This window comes from Rhipicephalus microplus, chromosome X, assembly GCF_043290135.1.
Source record: "Rhipicephalus microplus isolate Deutch F79 chromosome X, USDA_Rmic, whole genome shotgun sequence".
NCBI classification, from domain to species: Eukaryota; Metazoa; Arthropoda; class Arachnida; order Ixodida; family Ixodidae; genus Rhipicephalus; species Rhipicephalus microplus.
In genome coordinates, this window is record NC_134710.1 from 108,147,532 (window position 1) to 108,170,418 (window position 22,887).

Consider the following 22,887-nt stretch of genomic DNA (forward strand, 5'->3'; position numbering starts at 1 on the left):
AGAAGTCACTTTTGCCTCAGTACATTTTGTTTATAAGTGTACCAAGATTGGGAAGGGGCTACTAGTTGTCACAAAGCAGCACATTTTGTCCCTATTACACACACTGTGCAAGTACGAATACCAATATGATTGCTGACATCAAAAAAATTTATTTGCAATTATTATGAGTTGTGTACGATGTTGCTGTGGTCTTGATGTATGTTTTAAAGCCTATGCCAGTTTTGTTTTGTCATGTCTCACCACCTAAGTGTTCAAGTACAACCATAAGGGTACGCATAAGAGGGGCAGAAAAATTGCCTTCCCCCTAATTGTGAAAGAGACGAGAAGTCAAAATCTGCCCCATACATTGGCTTAGTTGGATGCCGGGCTGCTATGACCTTCACACTGAAGATCATACCATTAGTGGTTGCACAGTGCACATTAGGTACTGACGAAAGTAATAGCATCTTGTTGTTTTCAGAATCCTCCTGAAGAAACTGGTGGAAAGAAGCCAGAGTTTACACATGTCATTCCCAAGCTGACATTACACGAAAAATTCTTCCTGTCACTGTTGTTGACTTTTCCTACAAAGATGTAAGTCATCGAATTCCTGGCTTTGCTCGTGCATATTCAGTCTCAAGTTTCCATCCTTCATTTTCTCCTTTCAACGTGATAGCGTTAAAGAGTTCATTTCACAGAAGTTTAGATGTCGGTGTTGGCATAGGCATCATTAATTGTGAGGAAAAAATCATTTTGTGCGTGACCGAAAAATTGAGGGAGATGCAAGTAAAATAAATGATAAAAATTTCTGGGCCAAAGTGAAGATCGAACCCAGGTCGATTGTGCAGCAAGCAGGTGTTCTTCCACACAGCCACACCTCTGCTTGGAATTGGTAAATATAATACTCCTGTCACAGGGCAAATCTAATGTCATATACAGTAAGTGTCATTTATTTGTATGTCATTTGTTTGCTGTCACACAAAGCAAGTGATGCCATTGGATGAAAATGACATTTTTGGTCGAATCAGTTCCCGAAGCACATTCGCATTTGATTTCGGAATGAATGCGTAATCTCGACACCAGGGACTTTCAGGAACATGGCTATGAACTTAGGTATACATAACTTTTGTAATTTGTAAATATCTTATTCTTCACGAAATCACCTTACTATTGGTTTGTTGACATAATAACATACGCGAAAAAAATATTTAAAAGAAAGCTACCCTCATACAGTGGCTGGATGCCAGCCATGTTTCATTCGTGCTCTGTTGTTGTCCTGTATCGCCGGTGTTGATCGTCCGATCCTTACACAGCAGCAACAGCTCCTGGATAAACTGTCTGCAGACCCAAAGTGGGTGTACCACATAGGCCTTTCACCTGCAAAAGTACATCATTTCAAAGCCAAATTCTTGGCTTTAGTCCATCACTGGCAATAGCCACGCCAGCGAGTCAAAAGTTGTGCAGCTTGTGGTAAGGGCCGCGAAAGTCGCAACCACATACCTAGAATCATTCCGCTGAATTATCAGCAGTTGCGCGTGCATCCCAAGTAATCCACGATGCTATGCTTGGTGCCGGCACACCTTCTGTTGTGCAAGTTGGCTAAGAAAATGCACTCTTCGCTGCGGCTCGTGACGTCTAGCGCAATCAGTAGCGTGTAAGTGTGGCAGCAATTCATCGGCACATATGGACCATTCAACAAACATTGCTTATAGCTCATTTCAAGAGTTGCGCTGCATATAATTTAAGAAATTGTCACCAATAACTGCACATGGGCCGCCAGAACATCTGTTGCGTCTATATCTGGACATCACGAAGGGAGCGAAGCACTTCTCGCCTAGTCGTTTGTGTTGAAAACACAACACGCGTAGAAAAGTATACGAGCTGTCTCTGATACCTGCCGAAATAGTGCCTGTGCCAGCGATCGCGAGCTTAAAGTCAAAGTTCACAATTGCTGCTATAGCGATGCCCTCCCCCCCTGCATTCCTTCATGCTTATTGATAAGACGTGGAGTGTACTTTTCTGCCAGAGTAGAAATCAATGGCAGGCTTTGCACGCGGGGTGATGCTATCGCATGTGCCTTCAGTGCAACGGTGATGGGTCGGCTCTTTTGATCTCTGCTTCAACCGCGTTCATGGAACCCGCTCGCATGCTTTTACCCACGTGTAAAATGTACTATGCATGGGGGAGGTTTTATCGATTTGGATATTACACAAAATGTGAAGGCGATGGCAAAAGCCACTCAAGAATGTTCATTTAATCGCTATCACTATAAAAACAAAATAGCTTTCGCCTTCGCGTCATCTTAGGTGAATGCAACCGTTACCCTGTGAAGCTTTTTTCTTTTTTTGGCACTGCTTATGCACTGGGGGGCTTTTGGTGTACAGACAGAATGTCTTAGTCATATGAAATTTCACTGCAAAAGGAAAAGAAACCTTGTTGAACTATGTACTTCACCTCTGAACTCACTTTCTGAGACTTTTGCGGAAGCTCGTTTGAAGCATGTCTCCACCTCTCGGCAACATGGTGCATGCGCAAAATGATAGTCTGAAAACACTTTGAAAATGCTCTTGCTTCAGTACAGAGAAGCAGAGAGAGAGGTAAGAGAGTGTTGAAGAAGGTTGGCGTTATGGAGCTAGTTAAGTGATATCATGTTACTCCCATCAATAAAGTTGATGCTGAAGACCCTCTTTTTCTCCTTGGAGTAGTCTATGGGAATACATTTGGGACAATTGTTGTACCTTGTAGCATTTGTCTACCATGTTTACTGATATCCACATAGGTTTATTTAGAATGTTATTTCATAAAGCGCAATTTTAGTGAACCACAGTGCTGTTTATTTTCTTTGAAAATAATCACTGAACAAGTTTTTTCAAAATGTTGAACTGCATGACGCCATTGTTTTTGCGTCATCGAGTGGCATAGGGAGCGCTCCTAAGATGGTTGGCTTCATGAGATTTACAATGAATCGAAATCTTTCTAGCTTTTCACAAGAACCTTGAAATAATTATTCATGTCTTTGAATGCAAATGCAATTTGCTTTTCGAATGTACTCAAAGATGTGAAGTTAGCTGCTCCAGAGAGCTACCAGATGCAAAATTAACTGTTGAAAAGTGCTCCAAAATGAAAATTTTGTAGCTCCTAAAATTGCTCCTCATCAGAAGGGCTTTGCAGCATCAATGATATATTGCTGGATGTGTTCTTTATGTGCTTTTTCTGTACATTATAATTGTTGTGTAATTGTTGCATTTCAGGTATTTTTCAGTCTTGGTGAATATGGAAATGTCGTTGCGCTCCTTGGAAGTTGTAAACTGGCTAACGACTGTAAGTGTGGCGTTTATAGTTTTTTTAAGTCCACTCTTTTTACGCATTTTTTAAAATAAACAAGCATCGTCTGTGCTTGCTTGAGTCCTATCTGCTTGAACATTGCACTGCTTTGTATTGTATCTACAAGTCAGCATGCAACTTACCTTAGCACATTTGCAGTATGTGATGGCTTTGTTAGATAACGGTTGCAATGCAAAATTACTTTGCTATATTGAGAGAAATATAGCACTGTCATCTTTTAAGCTGTTCAGGGGGAATTTAATTGAAGCAAGTGCGGTTAAAGGACCCCTGACACCAAAATTGATAACTCGAAAACAATTGTGGTGTTCGATTGCTGTGCATACTAAGGCATATCTGACTGATTGTTAGGGGTGAACATCACCCTGAATATACGTATTTGAATTTGAGATATTTTGATTTGGCTTAAAAGTAAGTGTGGGTGCTCATATGAGGTCGTAGCTTCTCTCGACATTGTCATTCATATGATGCAGATAGAGGCTTCTTTGTGACATCAAAGCAGTAAAGTAAGTGTTGAATATGTAACAGACAAGATTGTGGGGTGCACACAATTGACTGGCTCCAAGCTAGGGCTACCGTTTTTATCCCCTATCGCTCATTTGCTTAACTGCTTGCGAGGAATTTCTTGATTTTCCTGCCTTGGGTGTTGGGGAGCAAATTCCTGACAGTCTAGTGAGTTCTTAGCAGGTGAATGTGTCTTGTGTCATTTTGTTATTGACAGAAAGCTTGGCAGAAGAACGCACCTTGTGTGTCACACACTCACTGATTCCACAGTACCCACGGGATTTCATTCTTTCTGATCAAAAAGCGCACTTTCAACGTCACCAAAAATTGAGTGCATGGTATCCTATGGCACTCCTCTGCAGTGGGTTGTTACTTCTTATAAATTTAGGTGAGTAGCCTGAAGTGATGCTGAAATTGTGGATGATTAATGATTCTAGCAATAATTACACAATACGTTAGAGTATTTACAGTTCACGTGTTACTGTACAGAAAGATGTTAATTAAAGCATCAAGAAATGTGGCTGTCAGGGGTCCCTTGAAACAGTGCGGAGGACAGGTCAAGATAGTGAGTACACAACAGCACTTTGTGTTTTTATAGAATATAAAGATATGTGTCGCAATGCAAAACACCGTATTTACTCGTGTAATGACCCCACCTTTTTTCAGAAAAGTTGACACCAATTAGGGGGCAGGGCTCATTATGCAGGAAAAAAAAAAGTCAAGGGAGTTAAAACAACAAAATTTTTGCATAAGGGTAATTAAAAACTTGCTATCCAACCGCTGCTGGAATTCAATTCAATGCAGAACTACAGAGCCTCTATTCGAGAACTTCGCTCTCGACGAAGGAAAGCTGCCCTTGTTTTGTCTCCTGAAATGTGCGACATACTTTGTGCAAGCAAAGTGTGATTTCACCTCCCCGCTTGCATGCGGCGTGTCCATGGCTCTGAATAGCATAAAGCGGAAATGCTCAATATACTGTTGATCCTCTTTATAAGAGACACTAGTATGCCTACAGTAAAATACGGGAGATAGGAAAATGCATACGAGGTCCCCTGCTTGTAAAAGACGTCTCTTATAAAAGACTAGAATTGCTGCCCGGAGCATGCCTCTAATGAAGGGGTTTAACTGTAGTAATTTTAGGGGTCTGCGAATCTTTGAACTTTCGAATATTTTTCGAATAGTGTTTGCTATTTGATTCGATTCGCACTAGCATTTTGACTATTAGAACTTCCCAAAGACAAGTACAGTTAACGTCCAATAACCTCTCCCTGTTTGCAAACATTGTGATGTCACTACCCACAATCCCATCCCTCGGTGCAGGTGCTGGTTGGCAAAAAAGTTCCGTCGGTGGGATCTTTCTGCACTGCTTTGTCAGAAGTGTCTGCGAATTGCAATTTTCTACAGTCACGGCTTTCAAAGGAGCACTGACATCAAATTTCAAGATCGAGATGTGCTCATCATTCGATCGCTTGGTATGCATAGGTCTGGTTGGCCAAATTTGAACGGCATCTGTTGCGTCGAAGTTATTTTAATTCTATGTCAATCAGCGTAGAAAAAATAAGGAGAAAAAACGGAAAATAGACTGCCTTGCGAGATCAACACTAGTGCTACGTGTTCGGTGTAATACATTCCACAAATACCATCCTGAGTGACGATGTCCTAGTAGCGATGTCCTAGAAGCGCAGAAACTCACTCGCTCGTCACGTCTGATCTTCGTCAAACCAGTTTAAATGATTGCGTGAAATTATCAAGATAAAAACCACCTTTAAAAAAGGGCGAAAGAAAAGATCAGGATTAAGCGTGTGCTTGTCGGTCAGAATGTCAGGGAATCGTTGTGAGTTGCAGGTGAGTAGCAGTCGTCTAGTTCGAAGCACGGAAAAAGTGCAAATGAGGGTTTCTTTTCATATCACGTATGTGTTAGGCATCAACATGAACACAAGTTATCAAAAGTGGAACAGCGTATAGTCAGATATCATCCCTAACAAGTAACACGCAGGTATCGTTAAATTTTAGTTCATCTGTATACTTTGCATCCACGTAAAAGTGGTAATACCGTGTTAACCGCGAGAGGCTGGATAGGTAGGGCCATCTGGAGGCGCAAAAAAAGAACCTGGCAAGCAGGAAACATATTATATTTCTCTGCTGATGCTCATTCGCTATAGCTATATTGCATTAACCACTCTGCGTATACCTGAATGCTTTGCATGCCAAAACACACCGATATAGCTAACTGAAACACACGAGTGAACAAGGCTGAAGCGTGCATCCTCGGGCACCTCTGTTGTACTGTTTGGAACAGCGTCCATTTTGGAATCACTGTTCTGCAAAAGGTCGATCGAAGCAAAAGTAATTCGCGACATCATGAATCGCGGGGATTCCACGCTCCAGACTATCGTATTGAACCAGAGTCGACACTTTGTACAGCGACGACAGCAATGCAGGTGACAATGACTAGGCATGACTGAATGTGTCCGCCTAGCAGACGAAATGTTTGCGGAGCAGCTGAGCCTGACATCACTCTTTTCTGTGGAGAAGTGGTCAGTTGTGGCATGATCTGGAGCTGACCGCGAGGTAGCGCTACTGCTGATGCTCCCAGCGCTAAAAATGGCGGGATTTCCGGTCGTTTTGAATAGTTCTAGATACCAATGATATAAATCAATAAAAGTGATAGTTATTCATCCCTCAGTTGTATTTTAGGTCGTGAATTGCTGCTATGTGGTCTATAGCTGCTTGCTCACGCAAAAATCTTGGCATGAGTACATTTGATGTCAGTGCTCTTTTAAGAGGATGGGACACTGCCTGTGTGGTGTTTTGCTCGTCGTAGATGGCAGCCACAAAAAAATCTTATCTTTTTCGCAAGCGAACCTTCTACATGTTCATGGTGACTTGCGCATGAGAAATGTATGCATGTATGTGCACTACAGTCTTAAACAAGGTACAGCATTGGCGGCAGCAGGCTTTTAACTATTTAGCTGGTGTGCGCGAGATCACCGATAAGATTGTCACTCACTGTGCGAAATTCTGATTGGAGATAAAAAAAAGGGGGGGGGGGGGGACACGGAAACACCTTTTTACTGTGGGTTAAGCTGAGGTTAACAAACGCCCGTAGAAACTAAATCAAAGTTATGCTGTACAGCGTTCCTCATAACCCACTGAAAATTTATGCAATTTTGAACCCAATAACTTAATTATATACACAAACTCTTTGACAGTTATCTCGCTCCATCTGGTGTCTACAATGTCTATGTGTACTTCCTTTGCTCCTTTAGGCCTGATACACAAACTTGTAATATGCATTCTCACTTCGTAAAGATCGAGACTCTTTACTGTTTCCATTAAGACGTATGGGATCTCTGATAATGAAAGTTACATATTTATTAGGTTTGTTTTTGCCCTGCTTAAACGTATATGCAACGTCACCAATGCTAAAAGATGCTAATATCTCATGCAGAGTCGTATCTCAGCCCGGAGATTGTTTTTTCCAGCACGCTGTGCAAACGGAGCAGCTTGCGTTACATTTCTCACCATGTTAGCAGAAGTTCAAGTGTCAGTTAAGTGTCATCTGCTTACGTACTTAGAGGATGACGTCGCATCAACAGACGCTCTCACACCATAGCACTTCTTAGTCGGCAAGTGTCTCGTCACTCTGCCCAAAGTACGAAGAAATCTTACCCTAAATGCCACTGCATTCTACCTTTGAAGAAGACTGCAGCATGAGGAACATCTACTTCGGTACCTGTATAAGTGGTGGAAGGAGGAATGTCTTGTCTCAGCGTGCTGACCCCCACAGCAAGCCTACGCTATCATATACTGTGAAACCCGATGACCATGTCCTGGTAGATTTAAATACAATGCCTCTCACGTGGAAAGCGTGTCCTGTCATGAAGGCGTTCCTGGGAAATGATGTATGGTACTGTGCACTTCTTCCTGATGCGGTCAGTAATTCCAACGTCCTGTGCAGCGACTCTACCTCCTGGATGCACACTCTTTTGCAATGCGGTCGCGAGAGTATGATCAAAACTGAAAAGGATGATGCGGCACAGAAAGCGTGCGGCACGGGGTAGCAGGACCACTATAAGAGAGGAATAAGTAGTTGTGTGCAATGAATAAACCATTACTGAGGGCACATCAGTCTTTCTGTTGTACTACATGCATTGTCTCATCTTTGATAAAATAACTAAGGAATACCATCCCTACAGCCCTTCACCAACCTAGCCAAAAGGAACACTTCTATGTTCCTGTCTTGTAAGAGTGAGCTTAGGGATCCTCTGCAAGTTTTTTTCTGTAGTTTTCACTTAAAATTATTCAAAAAATATCAAACAAGTATTAACTATTTGAAAAGTATTTAATTTGATTAGCACTCAGACCTTAATAGTGTTCAAATTCGCTTTGCATTTGGCTTCAATGCAATATTTGCTTAACTTTCGCTATTAACACAAATCTAGTATTTTTCAAAGTTTGTCAAATAACTCTGCAATAACTTTTCTGAGTAGCTTGCAGCCTGCATCGAATTTAAGCCAACCCACGAATTTCATATAGCCTATTTTGAAAAAGTATCAACTTGGGAAGATTAACTGCTGAGCTAGTAGGTGTTTGTGTTGAAGTATATTATAATTATGGTAGCATAGAATAAAGAAAGTATGAACAGGCTCGAAAGAAGTCATGGTGAGGTGAAACCTTGAAAGTGAATTACAAATATTGTCTGTACAGAAGTGGTAATAAACGCTATTGCTGTGAAATTTACAAGGTACTTTAAAAGTAGATGCTGGTCGCATTAGAGCTCAACAGTAGTTACAATAGTAGTGTTTAGTTTTTTTCTACATGTGTTTTTTTATAAGATCTGCTGTCTTCAGAGCATTGCGATATTGTAAAAAGGTAGCGAGTACTTTACAGAACAGGAACTGAAATTGTGAGCTTACAACAAAAAGATTTTTTGTTTTTTTATGTTTGTCATATAAGGAATTGACTCCTATCAAATATACACACACACACACACTAAAAAAGTACAAATGCACCTAGGCTACTGAGTCTAGTACCAATTATGTAAATGCGACTTATTAACAATGTAAAAAATGTGTTGGCTTATGCCAGCTAGTTCCTGAGAAAGAGGTACAGAAATTTCAAGAATGGTTGTTCTGATAAATAATGTAGGTGTACGCACACGTTTCCTCTCAACGTGTCGGAGAAGAATGACCAAACATTCTTCTTGAAACTGTGAGTGCCCAAGTGTGATATGTTTTCTGAAAAATAAAGAAACGCACTGTCAAGTGATTGCAAAATTTCAAAATTGAATTTTTCGGCCAAAAGAGGTCTTTTACCCACCTCAACTGACAAGAATAGGTGCTTTCAACAGGTTTATTCATCAACCACTCACTGATCCATTTGATCTAGTGTGCACGTGGACCATTGTATCATAACAGGATAGGGGAAAAAACACGACTTCAAAATTTCCACGTGTGAAAATGCATTTTGCAAGGAATTATGTATGTATACTCGGAAGAGTGACTGTAAAAGAGAAGCATTGATAAAGCTCCCATCTTTCTTGTATTATTTCTTGCAATGTGCTTTATGACATGTGGAATCCTTTTGTTGCCCCCTCCCTCCAAGCTGAGTTCATGTGTCAGTGCACATATACAGTTAATTATACACATACCATTCAGTGGTTGATTAGTAAACATCTTACCAGTTTCACCCAGCCTTATGGCTTCATTCTGTTTTTTTTATAGTTCATTCGTATTTTTCACTGACCTGGCATAGTTGTATGTACTTCAATTTGGGCAAATGCAATGTGTACAATTGATAAAGCATCTCTGTTGCTCGTGCAGGCCGTGGAGCTCTCTACAGAGTGTGTACATCTGTATATCTCAAACAGCATATTGACTTGTGAGACTATCGAGGATCTCTACCAGCAAAATAGGCTAGTGTGACTGGTTTGTGTGTTCCTTTAGTCCCTTATCAGAAACAAGATTATTAATGGTCAGGTAAGTGTTTCTGTTCGTTAAAGGTCGTTTTTATGGTTGACTACTCTAGAAAATTTCCCTTGAGAATAATTGAATTCATATAGATTAAATTATATCTTGTATACATTTTTCACTTGATAGTTATTTACCGGCCTTTTTGTTTGTAAATGTGTTTGTAAAAAATTTTATTCCAAGTACTTTAATTCTGCTTCATGAATTGCCATTCACTGACTTTATGCCAAGTCTTTTGGCCGTTTCTTGTGGGTACTTTTATTGCAATAGCAATTATATGGACACTCTCAGCTTGATCTTGCCGCGGGCATTGCCGTCACTCACCGTATATTTGTATCTATATATATGAAAACGCAAGTGCGCAGAATTGAACGTGGGATCTCTGAATTGTGAGTGCGAGCTGTTAGCCACTGATCCACGGAAGAGCACCTCCTTTAACATTCAAACGGCAAGCTATCTACCACTTGCCGCTGGGGATGGGCATCTCGGGGGAAACTATCGTGGTTTCAGCATTACTAGCAAGATGGCGCAACAAGCGCGTGTCGCCACATCGTCACGACACGGCAGCACATGCTCTCATCTCCCATTGCGCACTTTGCCCCATGGAGAGGGCAAAGTGGACGCTCAAGCGTGCGCTTACTTGCTTATCTCGCTGTGGAGACAATCGTATGCCCTGGCTGGCCGGGTGCTTTCACCGGAACGATTCTGTTGTAGTCACCAGGTGTAGAAAGGTCACTGCAATCCTTGCACAGTCTCCGTTCGCAAAAAGGGCGTGCTTTTCAGACAAAGCGAAATAACAACCGAGACGCTTATTCACTTTCATTAGTACCTGTGAGTACGTTTCGTGGGTCAATTGTGCATGAAAAACACAGGGCACGTTTCGATCTGCTTGCCATTCTGCGCGTGACCTTCCAAATCATTGCTATTGCGTTCATTGCTTCGCCTTTGCGGCAAAGCCGTGACTTTTTTCTGCATGGCACAGTATAAAAATTAGAATGGACTTGAAGGTAAACTTGGATGTATGGGCCTATATTTCCACCAACTCTCTTACCAAAGTGCTGTCTCTGGCTGACCATTGCTTAGATGATCGCTTTTTAGTAAGCCATATCAAGATTCAGGGAGAGTACCGTATTTACCACATTCTAATGTGCACTTTTTTTTCAGAAAAAGTAGGCCTTAAAATTACATGTGTATTAGATTTGGGTACAGTCGTTTTAACTGCCCCATAGCTGTATTTTTGTTTTTGGCTCATGTAAGTGAGATGCGTGTTGCTATCGGAGCCGGGCTGGAATTGAGTGAATATGGTAGTAAGCTAGATGAGCATGAGGAAATAAAAAGCACGAATGAAGGAAAGGAGGTGAAACTTGCATGTCGAAAATAGCATCTTTGCCGTTCATGTGTAAAGCCTTTGTTGTCGGCAATACTTTGGTTGCACCACACTATGTACATGAATACATTTCGTTTTCTGCATTGCCGAATTCTGAATAAGACAACTATGAAACACCACCCCACCAGTACTTTATCAGCTTAGACTAAAGAAACACTTTCTTAGTGCTTTCTCAGAAAATTAGAAATGCTCTCTGACCTTTTTTTTTTTGCAATTCCTTTTTGAAGTACTTGAAAAACATTATTCAAAAATATTTTATTCGATTCACGTTCTTCAATTATTGAATTCACTTCACTCCAAATTTTTGCTATTTTCACAGCTCTAGTTTTCTTTGAACATGCAGCTAAACCAGGAGACACAAGCACTTTCTCTAGTACCACCATGTTAAATTTGCAGTAAGGAAACGACCAAGAAAGATGTGAAGCCAGTTTAGATGAGTGAATTATCCTTTCAAAATTAGACTAATATTTATTTGGTGTGAGACATACTGGTTACTAGATCTGAAAACAAAGAATTAAATTTTGGTTTTTTTATTAGTTTTGCATCAAACTAAATGCTAAAGTATTACATTTAGTGCTCCTTTAGACTTAGACAAAATGAGGCCTTTTACAAAGCATTATTTGCTTGCCTGTTGTATGTTGCGCTGATGGAGCTTTGAATAAGTTTTTCCTGTTTTCATTGTCTGATGCATAGGTGAATCATTGTGAAGTGAAGTGATTGAATTTCATGTTAAGAAAAAACAGTAATTTTAGAGAATTGCTATGAATGTCATCATCAATGATGATGAGCCTAAACTTGAAACATTATGTTGAGCATTTTTGTGCACTAAGGATGCAATCATGTAAACCATGAGGATGAACTTGAAACATTATGTTGAGCATTTTTGTGCACTAAGGATGCAGCCATGTAAACCATGTTTGATATGTCAAACCTGCTATGTAGCAAAATACCATTGAGCCACCGCAGTTGTAGTCCACTGGGTTTCTCTGGTAGAATTTCTACCGTGAAGTCTTAGGCCTCCAGCATTGCAGTAATTGTATTATAATTTACATGCCAGAAGGAAAGAAGTGTAATTAGGGCTCAAATTTTTGTTAGACACAATAATAATGCAAACTAACAGACAATGATGCCAAGGAGAGTATAGGGGGCTTTATTAGAAGTAAATGTAATGTAATGGGAAGAAAGAAAAGTGGATGAAAATATCATCATTGTCTGTCAATTCTCGTTATCTTATGTGGCAGCTATTTTGAATTAGAAATTTTTTTTGCTTTTTTTTCTTTCTGGAGACTAGCTTTTGCACCGTGCACATGAACAGCGAAATAATGCTCTATTATGGTCATTTTAATGTATGCTAGTGATTTTGACGAGTACGCTATTATCTTTTTGGATACTCTGCTGTCTCTTTAAATATTATGGTTGTTTCAAATGTGCTTTTTTTTTCCTGTAGGATCTCTTCATTGAAGGCCAAGCATTTTGCATAGAGTTGATCCGAATAAGACAAGCACCTGCTCTATGTCATCTTCTCAAGCAGATTGATACAGCAGAACAAGGACCGTCATCACCATCTCAAACAAGTACAAAATAGCTCTGTGGATAACCATGGTAAGCAGAGTAATTCTGTGAAATACGGCATTGTTCAGAAGTTGTAACTGAAGAGAGTTGGGATTTTTGTGCTGCAATGAAATTCTTTTTTCTCAGAAATAATTTTTTTTATGTTTGTGCATCTGTGTTGTCAATTTCATTGGGCAAGTGCCTCAGTTTAGCTTTTACCCGTAGTTGTGCAGTTTATTTTATGGGACGCACAAGTTTGTAGGCTAGCACTAGTTATAGGTGTTTGTGATGTGTTGTTAGGTTTAGTGAATAATGCTTTTTAGAGCAAGTAGTATCGATAACAGGCATTGTAAATGAAAGAACTATGCAAGATGATTTGTGGGGTACCGAAAGAGTGTTGGTGTAAAGTACCACTTTCTTATAGGTTTCATATGGAACAAGTAAGAGACTGCATAAGTGGCAAGCTACATGAGCTTAGCAACCATTTTCAAAATAAAGATTGGCAACACCTTGTCAATAACGTTGTGGTGTGTGTAGCTGAGATCACAACATGTGAGAAGTACCGATGGCTTTAGCACATGGGTTGTGCTAGTGTGGAACTCAAGAATTTCACGAAACAGAGTTGACATATTGGTCATCTTAGTAAGTGAGCTATAGCTCCTGCTTATCTTTATTGTTCTGTTTTCACTCTTCTCAAGTAGTCTACTTGGTGACGTCTTTTCTTGACAGCACTGTGGAAGCGACAGAACTGAAGTGCATGCCTGCTGCCATGCCAAGAAAAATACCTAGCACTTACGTTTGCTGGTAACTTTTCTATTTGCTTTGCTGAAATTAATTTCGCTTTATTTATTATGAAATTCAACCAGTTGTAGAAATTACTAGGTTCAAAGGATGGTTATTGTTCATTTTGCAAGAATGCTTTTCTTTCCATTTCTTACGACACCACCACTTTCCAAACACACCGGTTTTTCAGAGTAAACACTGTTTAGCTCTCCACAAAAAATATACTAATATATTATGACTCTGAAATGTACACTGAACCATCGAAATGTTTCTTCTATTCACATTTCTTGTGGATATAATTTCCTAAACGATGTGTGCAAGCAATACCAAAATCAGCCCACAAGCTGATGTACTACCTTGCAGGGCAACACCAAGTTTTCGCTCCAGTAGTGTGAAGATAGGTTGTTGGCAGGTATAGTCCCTCATTTTGAGAGTTGAAACAGTCGGCACTGTGTGTTGCCTCCTCTTACATAACTCCAGAGCAGTCCTCCAACATCTGGTGTGGTTCTGCAGTTTAAGCACTTTGTAATGTGCTTTAAAAAAATTAACTTCTCTGTTACCACTTCTTATACATAGCATTTAGACTAGAAGACCTCCTCAGAGATATGCATTCACTGATAATGTAGTATCTTTAACAGAATAAGTTTATGTATGTTATAGAGTAAGTTTCTACATTTTGGTATGTTTTAGTAAGGAAGTGAAATTACTCAAAAGTTTTATGATGAATTGGCTAATATTTTCTTGTAATGAGCTATCCAAATGGGCAAATATATATATATATATATATATACATATATACATACATACATATTTTTAATGTGAGCTATAACAACATCTATATATATGTGTATTAGAGAATAAATGGAGATATGCGAGTGTAGACAGCAACAAAATGCTGAAAGCTGTAGTGACCACACAAGGGCACCATGCTTCCAAGTGAATGCCTGCTTGAAATGACTGCTCGAGAATGCCCTTTTTTTAAGCTCCATGTGAGTCAGTTTTCTCAATAGAAACAAAAGCTTTACAATCTGATTTCTTAGAACATAATATTGTCAACCTAGCAGCCTTTAAGCAAGGCAGTTCTTGGGAAGGTGGAGCTTGAAATTATATGAAATCGGTGAAAAGGGAGTTTTGGCTGAAGCCAATATTTCAACCAAAGAACTTGTCTTTGTTAGAGCACAAACTGCCTTCTTTAATGACGTGCTTCTGTGCGCCCTGCTCACTCTCCCCAGCCTAATAAAATGGAGGAGGACAAGAACAAGTCTGTGTTCAAAGAAGAGAAAAAGAATAAGACGCTATTTAAAATTGAAAGGTTTGGATTACAAATGGTGTGTCAGTTTTGTACAGCAAGGGAGAGAAATAGGGAGGGGGGCCCCCGACAAAGACTGAATATCAGTTTTGCTCTCTAATGTGAATACTAAGAGGGGTCATTTTGCATGGCCACGATCCCAGTATGGTTGCAGATAATGGTGCTATTACATGCCACGCCAGAGTGGTTACAGTGCTCCATTGCTGACTTGAAAGCTGCGGGATCGAATCCCAGCTTTATTGGCCGCATTTCCATGAAGGTGAAATGCTAGAGACCCATGTACTTAGATTTAGATGCATGTTAAGTAATACCAGATGGTCAAACTTTTTGGAGCCCTCCACTTTTCTGTCGATTATAATTTCACAACAATTACTACATTTTTAAAATGTGTCATTGTACTTTTTCCTAGAGCTACAACTCTGAGTGGGCAGCAACTCAACTTGTTTTCATATTTATATTTATCTTTCGACCACTATTTACTTATCACAACTTGGCTCGGCCTGTTGTGGGTGAGGAGGGGATCTTGCTAAAAAATTCAGAGATGGGGGGGGGGGGGGTGTGCTTTAAACCGACTCCTCTTGTTATGTTATTGCTTGGCTTGTCTTTCCGCTCCTTGCTCTGCGACTTGAGCTTGATGCCATGTTCGTAAATCTTTTGTGAATTTATTTTATTGTTAATGATGACTCTTTTCAAGAATTGATCACTGCTGTGCCAAAGTTCTCCAATCAATGCTACAATCTTTTGACTGATCTAGAATTTCTCTCACAAGCCAACAGTTTCAGCACCATGTTGGTGCAAAATCCAAGGTCTTAATAGAATTTTGGTAAAAGGGTGAAAGGACGACTTTACTAAACAAAATATTTCGGACATGATTCTAACACTCATTTAGTTGTCACATATCACAAAAGAATGCATGCGATCAATCTCTGCACGAGCTGCAGTGAAGGGGCATTCAGGTCTTGCATTGTACTTGTAGTTCATATGGCCTCCACAACAAATGTTGGACCCACTTAAACACTTTTTTTTCCTTTAGACCGTCCTTTACATATGCCTGTCTCAACATTTGGCTAGTTTCTGCACAATACTTGAAGAAGTTTTTATCTTTCCTTAATTCCATCTGTTCAAAACCTCCACCTGCCAAGGGCTAAATGTGTCCACGCTTATAGAATTCCATCATGTTGTATAGCAGTGCAGCTTGTGGTAAAGTTTTTGTTTGTTCCTTTGAAGTGGGGAGAGTGAGGGTGGTGCTGCGACACTCTCTCACATTTTTCGTTTGTGCTACTTGAAGCTTTGTTACAGATCTCGCATGTCGCACTTTACATGTCACCAAACACGATGCTCCTGGTGCATATGGCGAGGTGCTGTAGCTTGTTTCATTATTGTTGTAGTAACAATGACCTTACCACAATGATTGATTGATTGATATGTGGGGTTTAATGTCCCAAAACCACCATATGATTATGAGAGACGCCATAGTGGAGGGCTCTGAAAATTTCGACCACCTAGGGTTCTTTAACGTGCACTGTGTCTGAGCACACGACCCTACAGCATTTCTGCCCCCATCGAAAATGCAGCTGCCACAGCTGGGATTCTATCCCAGGACCTGCATGTCTGCAGCTGAGTACCTTAGCCACTAGAGCATCGCGGCGGAGCAAAGACCTTACCACAATGCAAATCATTTCCGTCATGGTAGGTGAAGTATGCATTTCCCCCATCCAGTGTGGTGGTGTGATAAGAAGCGCAGCTGATAGAGCCAAGATGACTGCATGGTCCGTCAGTGATTTCAAGCGGCACAATGGAATAGCGAAAGGAAACAGAGAAGTCAAAAACTGAAGTGCCACCTCTCGGACGAAGTTTATTCGAGTGTGCAGGTGGTAAAAGATGCTGTGGTCATTTCCTGCATTTCCTGCTTACTTTCAGCTATCTACAAGACATGCCCTTATAGAACAAAAAAGTGTGTGTCATGGCAGGTAAGCAGATTAGAAAGTGCAGGTTTGCCAGACTGTTTTGGCTGGACCATGTGAAAAGTTGGTTCTCACAATAAATTCAGGGAAAAACAAGAAAGATAGTGTAAAAATAAAACAGGCTGCAATAGCACCTTGTGTTCATGCACTGTCACATATACTGAAAAAAGCCAGCCGATAAAATGTGAAACTTTTTTTTTATAGGGCAATTAATGAGGAATGTGCATTATGTATAAGAGAAAAAGCAGGAGTGGGCAAAAAAGCCAGAAGTAGGTAGGCTGCTGAGTGAAGTGTGTAACACTCATGTTATTCACGACCTAAGTTGTCGCATGGCCCTGTTTTTATAGGCCAGACTGGACTGTGGGTAAATGTAATTTCAAGGGAGCGTCAAGCAGTTCTATGGCCTATTTCGTGTCTACTGAGAGGAGTACAGTTGTGCACCTAAGTTCTGCCAAACTAATGTCATTGCAAAAAAAAAATGATAAAGTTCACGTAGCATCAGCTCTGGGAGCTGTCCAAGTTATGCATAACCATATAGTTTAGTTGTAAGTTGTGGCCTTCCCCCAAACATTGTTTGCAGGTGACATCGGCATAGCTTCTTTCTTTTTTCTAGAGTTCATCAGCATTTGGAACGGCCTCATAGAAGGCACATCCTGCAATGGTGTAAATGCAAGTTGTGCATTAAAATTTCACAAAATAAAAACTTTCCTGATTGGTGCAGTCCTCTATGTTGTTGGTTTTTCACCTTGTTGTGGAGAGGGCTTCTATTTCACTACCACCAAATTGAACAAAGCCTTTATAGAAAGTGTTCTTTTAAAAATATCTGCCGCTGGCATGGTGCATCCTTATGGTTCATAATTTTCACATTTTGTAAGTGTGGGTATGTACCTCGGTGGTTAAGACATTTTCCTTCGGGGCATGGAGGTCTGGGCTCGAAACCCAGCGCCAGCAAGAAGACATCTACAATAGACTCTTTTTAAGACGAACTTCAAGGGACCACGATCATTCGTTCATCTTATCAGGAGTTCGTCTTATCAGAAGTGCCCCCCAAAACAAAATGCTAACACGCCAAGTACACCCAAATACGTTGCTCGAAAACACTAAATGAAGTTTACTAAGGAAGGGGAGGAAAGGAACAAGCAAAATCATTTGTTTGGCTCAGCTTGATAAAAACTATGCTTTAAAATAGGGTATTTAGACTAACCTAACGAGTACTCGATTATGTGAGTTTGTGATAAATATACTCATGAATAAATTGCTACCACGTTTTAACAATAAAACTGTAGCACGACACTATTTTGATGATTAGAAAAAAATAGAAAAGGAGAGACAAACACAATTTTCTTTCGAAGAATGGAAAATTTATCCTGGGCTTTCAGCTTCCGAGAGGCTGTTGTACTGGCTTTGCTATCACTATTGGATACACCTTCATTGCATACCGCTACCTTGCCAAAGCCAATATATGCCAAGTTGTTTATGAAAGTCTGCAAGCTTTTGTTTAAGGTTCGGATATTTTCTCATTTTAGGCCCGCAGTAATTTTTCCTGAACGACGTGCAGCTGAAGATCTCTGTTTATACTACTCGGGAGCACGAAAATGACACGACGCAGCTATATTTAGTGTGCAAATAGTCTTCCTTTGTCGTGCACTTTTATAATGAAAATGACGCATCACAGTTTACGTCATTTCACTGGGAAACAGATGCGATGCACACAGGCTCTGTACAGAATAATGCAAACTGACCACAACATGTGCTCAGGCATCATTGTGTGACAGCGACGACAATGTGACTCGTCTGATGGGAGTGCTAGTGCTGCATACAGTTAAACCTGGATATAACGAAATTGACATATTCCTGAAAAAAATTTGTTATAAAGAAGATTTCGTTATATGCAGGTTAGGTGCGCGAATTTGAAAATTAAATGCACAAATCAAACAGACGGGGACTGAAGGCAGAGCTAACCTCTAACCTAATATGCTTATTTAGCGGTAAAAACTATGTTCTTATTGCGATAGCAGTTATATGGACACTCTCGGCAAGTTTTTGCCATCGCCGCCATGTTTCGTCACAAGTCAAAATTAATAACATGCCCCAAGGCACACACGATAACATTCCCCTGCATGCTTAAAATGCCGTTGAGTGCTAAAGAAAGAAAGGATACCACCCTGTCTTAAATGAGCGAAAAAAATGTTGGGTGGGGGGGGGGGGATGCTTGAGTAGCAGTAGTGAACTTTGATTATAAGAGCGCGGTCACGATCGCTGGGGCGCGCGCTATCTAGGCAAACAGCAGTATGCTTTGAACGCGGAGACTGGGTGAAAAGAGCACTTCTCCCTGGAGCGGCCGTATTAACTTACACCAGCGTTTTGTAGGACTTCCCCGATATCGAATCCAAAACAAAAACAGTAAAAAAAGCAAAGCTGAACATCATCGGGGACCACACCATGCACCCATGCACGGCGTCCAAAAGGAAGAGCAAACGACACGGATACCGCGAAAAATTATTCGGTAAAGCACCCTCCATACATGCAGCGCTACCCCACATGTGACGCTAACAATAGGCGTGACACTGATAACGCAAAAGTAGTTTTTTTTGTTTGTTTGAAGTTAGGGGAAGGGCACATCCGCGCATGCACCTGCGGCGGCAACGCCAGTTCATGAGGCGCAGGCCCACCTGCCAGCCTTGCACACACCCGTGCGCTATAAAGAGCGCTGGCTCTTGCTTGGGAATCGCCAGGGCGCATGAGCGTGCCGTGCATGTGGGGCAACTGCGAAAGATGCATGCTTGTGCCAAATTGTCAAAATCCGGAGCAAAATTTCTGATTGCTCGTGGCAAAAATTTGTTAAATAAATAATGTCTCTTGCTGTTACTTCGTTACATAGATGTCGCAAATACATGTGCTTCTATGGGGTAGTGGCAGGGAATAGAAAGACTTCATTATATCGAGAAATTTGTTATATGGAGGTTCGTTGTAAGCATGTTTAACTGTATGTAGTTTCGGTTTCATGTGATTATAATGCACAGACAATCTTTATTCCTGTTTTCACTTTCATTTGACTTTTTTTTCTTTCCCTTCCCTTGCATTTTCTTCTCTAGCCAAGCTCTTGTGTTCTTCAGTTCTCTACTGTACTCCTGTTGGGGAACTGAGGAATGCGAGGAGAATACAGAAGGACGAGCCCTGTTTGTTGCTTTCTTTGCCGATAAAACAGGCCCTTTTTACACCTACAGGCTATGGGTGAGAGAGATACCAGCTTTATGCTCTGACCTTTCTTTCCCACTTATTTCGCTTCCTCCCTTCACATCACAGTTTGCTTTCATCACGATTTGCTTCTAGTGTTTGTGCCAGGAAGGTTTTTTTTTCCATTTTGATTTTCTCATGTTGGCCTGAATGCCCCCATCCAGACTATAATGTTTGTTGCACAGAATCCGCATCGTTGTCAGTAGCTGTGAGAGTTGGTCTGAACAGAGGAGGCCTGTTACACAGTTCGTCTTAAGGAGGTTTTTTTTTTACATTGAGTTTACACAGGAAACCAAACAAGCATTTTCATGTTGTTCGTCTTAACTCAATTCGGCCTAATGGGAGTTTGGTGTAGTATATATACTCCAGAGATGAAACCAGCTAGGCTCCCATGTGCTCCTTTTACATACACGCCGTGAGTTGGCACTGATTCTACATTTGCTAGCAGCTTTGTCTGCATTGTAGGACTATCGCAGGCTCCTTCGAACTTTCATCTGCGGTTAATGTTTGCTTCCTGGTTCTTCTGAACATCAAACAGCTAACACTCTCACTGCCTGGCTCAAAGCTTTCACTTTGACCTGATATACATATTTTTTTCTCATTTACTATATCCGCTCAGAACATTCTGAGCGTATACAGTAAATGCAGTATATCTTTCCATATTTTATATGGGCACTGCATATATATATTTTTTTTCATTCGAGGGTTTGTTTCGAGTGCCCAGAATTTTCCAAGCAGACGTAACGATCATGGTATATGCTTTTAATCGTCATGGAAAACCTGGAAAAGTCAGAGAATTCGGAAAAATGAAATTGGTAGACACCCTGTCGTAGCAAATCAGGTACTTGGACTTGTGTTCCTCATGTCAACAGTGCAGTGTGTCTGACATACTGACATACTCCAGTCATAGTTATTGTAATCGGGGGTGTGCAAATAGTGAAATTTTCTTTCTAATCTAGTTTGAATCAAACAGTATATTATAGTGGCCAAAAATCTCAAATTGAACCTCAAGTACCACAGATTTTGTTGAATAATAAACAAAACAAAAAAATGCAATCTGTTTATGTCCTCGATCGAGCACATAACACGATGAGTGAGCCACCGAAGGACTGCTAGTTGTCGTGCAGAATTACAAGCGGTTCCACATGACCTTGCTCAGACTGTCTCGCAGTGATGTTTCCTTCTGTTGAGCATGTGCTCACTGGGCACGTCTGTAGCAGAAATGGGAGGGTATCCCAAAGCAATTTTGGCGATACCTGGATAAAGTGTTGCATTATGCACTCTCCACTATTTCAAAAGATCACCCTTTCTTGAGATAAGGAGCTAATTCAAGTATTTTTGAACCTCTTGACTGGTTAAAGTACTTTTGAACGTTTGAGCTCAGTGCTGGTTATTTTTTTATGCCAGCAGTTCGACAGTCTCTCGGACCGTTCTCTGTACTTTTATTCTGAAGCCATAACGTGTGGAAATGACATAATATTTTTTAAAATAAACATCTGTTCATTTTCCAACCATTATATTGGGGAACAAAAGGCTTTTTGTGATGACGTTAGCATTAATTCTGCACCATTGACCTTTGTCGTGCTATAGATATATGTCCATTGTTCAGTCAAATTATTCGATTTAGCATAATTTAATTCGAATTTGAAACTCGAATATTCATACACCCCTAATTGTAATGCTTGTACATGCTGGTGCCTATTGGTAGTGGTTGCATGTTGGTCTTTTCATATATTGACCTAGGCTGTTATTGCTTGGCAGTTCCAGTTCTCTTGGTACTATTGCTCGAAAGCTAAATGTGAGAGCCACTTTTCCAAAGTATTTATCGAGAAGAGCTTTACTGTACTGATTTATGTCATAGGTGTTCTCACTAGCTGCTGCATGGTGTATGAGTAGCAATCGGAGGCATCACCCTCACTGTTGTAGGTGATAAAGAGTGCATTGACGAGAAGTGAAGCTTAAGCACTTCTTTATGAAGTGAGCATAAATGTGTTTTCCTGTGTATTTCCGTAGCTCCTGAAAACTTTTTTTTTACATTCTGCTTTCTAATACCAACAACATCATTTCATATGCAGCCACCTCTAAAATACATCTATATATTTGAAGCAGTATTTTTTTTTTTAGTGATTTGGTTGAAAATATTGGGCTTGTTAGAAAATGGCACTGCAAAGACACAAAGAAAAAGAAACATAGTAGACACCATGGGCACTGACTAACATTTGGTTTTTGTTGTCGTCACCGCTACATATACCTATAGGTGAAACAGTAATGCAGCTATGAAAAAGGCAAAAGGTCATGTCGACATGGCTGGTTCAACCAGTAGAACAAATAAGAAAAATCAATTTTCAAAAGATTTCGCACATATATGGTAGGTAGACAAACAATAATTTGGTTAACTGATCAACCACACCTGGCAAAAAAGAGTTTTGCATGAAAGAAATCACGAATACGTGTTGGATAAAAATTTAAACCAAATGAGGCCTCTGAGATAATCTCAGCAAGATAAAGAAGTGGATGGCCCACTGATGCATTTGTCATCTGCTTCATGAATGTATAAGGCCTCAACGATCTCATGCTGTGTTATCTTTCCTTTTTTTCAAAAAATTTGTATGAGCAGCTTCAGCGCCTGCCATGGTCGACCAAAAAACCACCAGTCATAGTGTGCACATTGTATGTTCCTTAGCCCTTTCATTGAAGAATCTTTTAAGATATTTTAGATGGATTTTCACCCTTTGTTCCACTGGTTGATACGGTTGCCACCTGTCCGGTTTTAAACCGGCTTGGCTGGTTTTTTAGATACCCGCAGTCATGGCTCGTTTTTTTTTTTCAGAGCAGTAAATAAAGTGTCATTCCAATCAT

General features: G+C 40.4%; 1 protein-coding gene and 1 long non-coding RNA gene across 27 annotated transcripts in view; one reads left to right on the forward strand and one right to left on the reverse strand.

Annotated features, from left to right (window-relative positions):
• The window catches only part of LOC119176261 (uncharacterized), a 53,984-nt gene that overhangs the window by 13,994 nt on the left and 17,103 nt on the right, over positions 1 to 22,887 (forward strand). For 10 of the 22 annotated variants that reach the window (XM_075877376.1, XM_075877381.1, XM_075877378.1 and 7 more), the window contains 3 exons: positions 461 to 573; positions 3,231 to 3,300; positions 12,632 to 12,786. In XM_075877376.1, the coding sequence (XP_075733491.1) occupies positions 461 to 573; positions 3,231 to 3,300; positions 12,632 to 12,769 (321 nt within the window). In that variant the 3' untranslated portion in view covers positions 12,770 to 12,786. Of the gene's footprint in view, positions 1 to 460; positions 574 to 3,230; positions 3,301 to 4,042; positions 4,214 to 4,314; positions 4,391 to 9,650; positions 9,807 to 12,631; positions 12,787 to 13,159; positions 13,256 to 13,464; positions 14,807 to 16,747; positions 17,512 to 19,886; positions 22,170 to 22,887 lie in introns of those variants that run through there. The other 12 variants (XM_075877393.1, XM_075877396.1, XM_075877397.1 and 9 more) reach the window with 10 other exon arrangements.
• The window catches only part of LOC119176266 (uncharacterized), a 30,658-nt gene continuing 8,672 nt past the window's right edge, over positions 902 to 22,887 (reverse strand). Inside the window, exons 2-6 of one of the 5 annotated variants that reach the window (XR_012886926.1) lie at positions 10,438 to 10,550; positions 8,987 to 9,065; positions 7,688 to 7,897; positions 7,498 to 7,561; positions 902 to 1,356 (exon numbers count right to left, since the gene is read on the reverse strand). This is a non-coding gene — a long non-coding RNA (uncharacterized LOC119176266). Of the gene's footprint in view, positions 1,357 to 7,497; positions 7,562 to 7,687; positions 7,898 to 8,986; positions 9,066 to 10,437; positions 10,573 to 22,887 lie in introns of all 5 variants that reach the window. The other 4 variants (XR_012886925.1, XR_012886927.1, XR_012886928.1 and 1 more) reach the window with 4 other exon arrangements.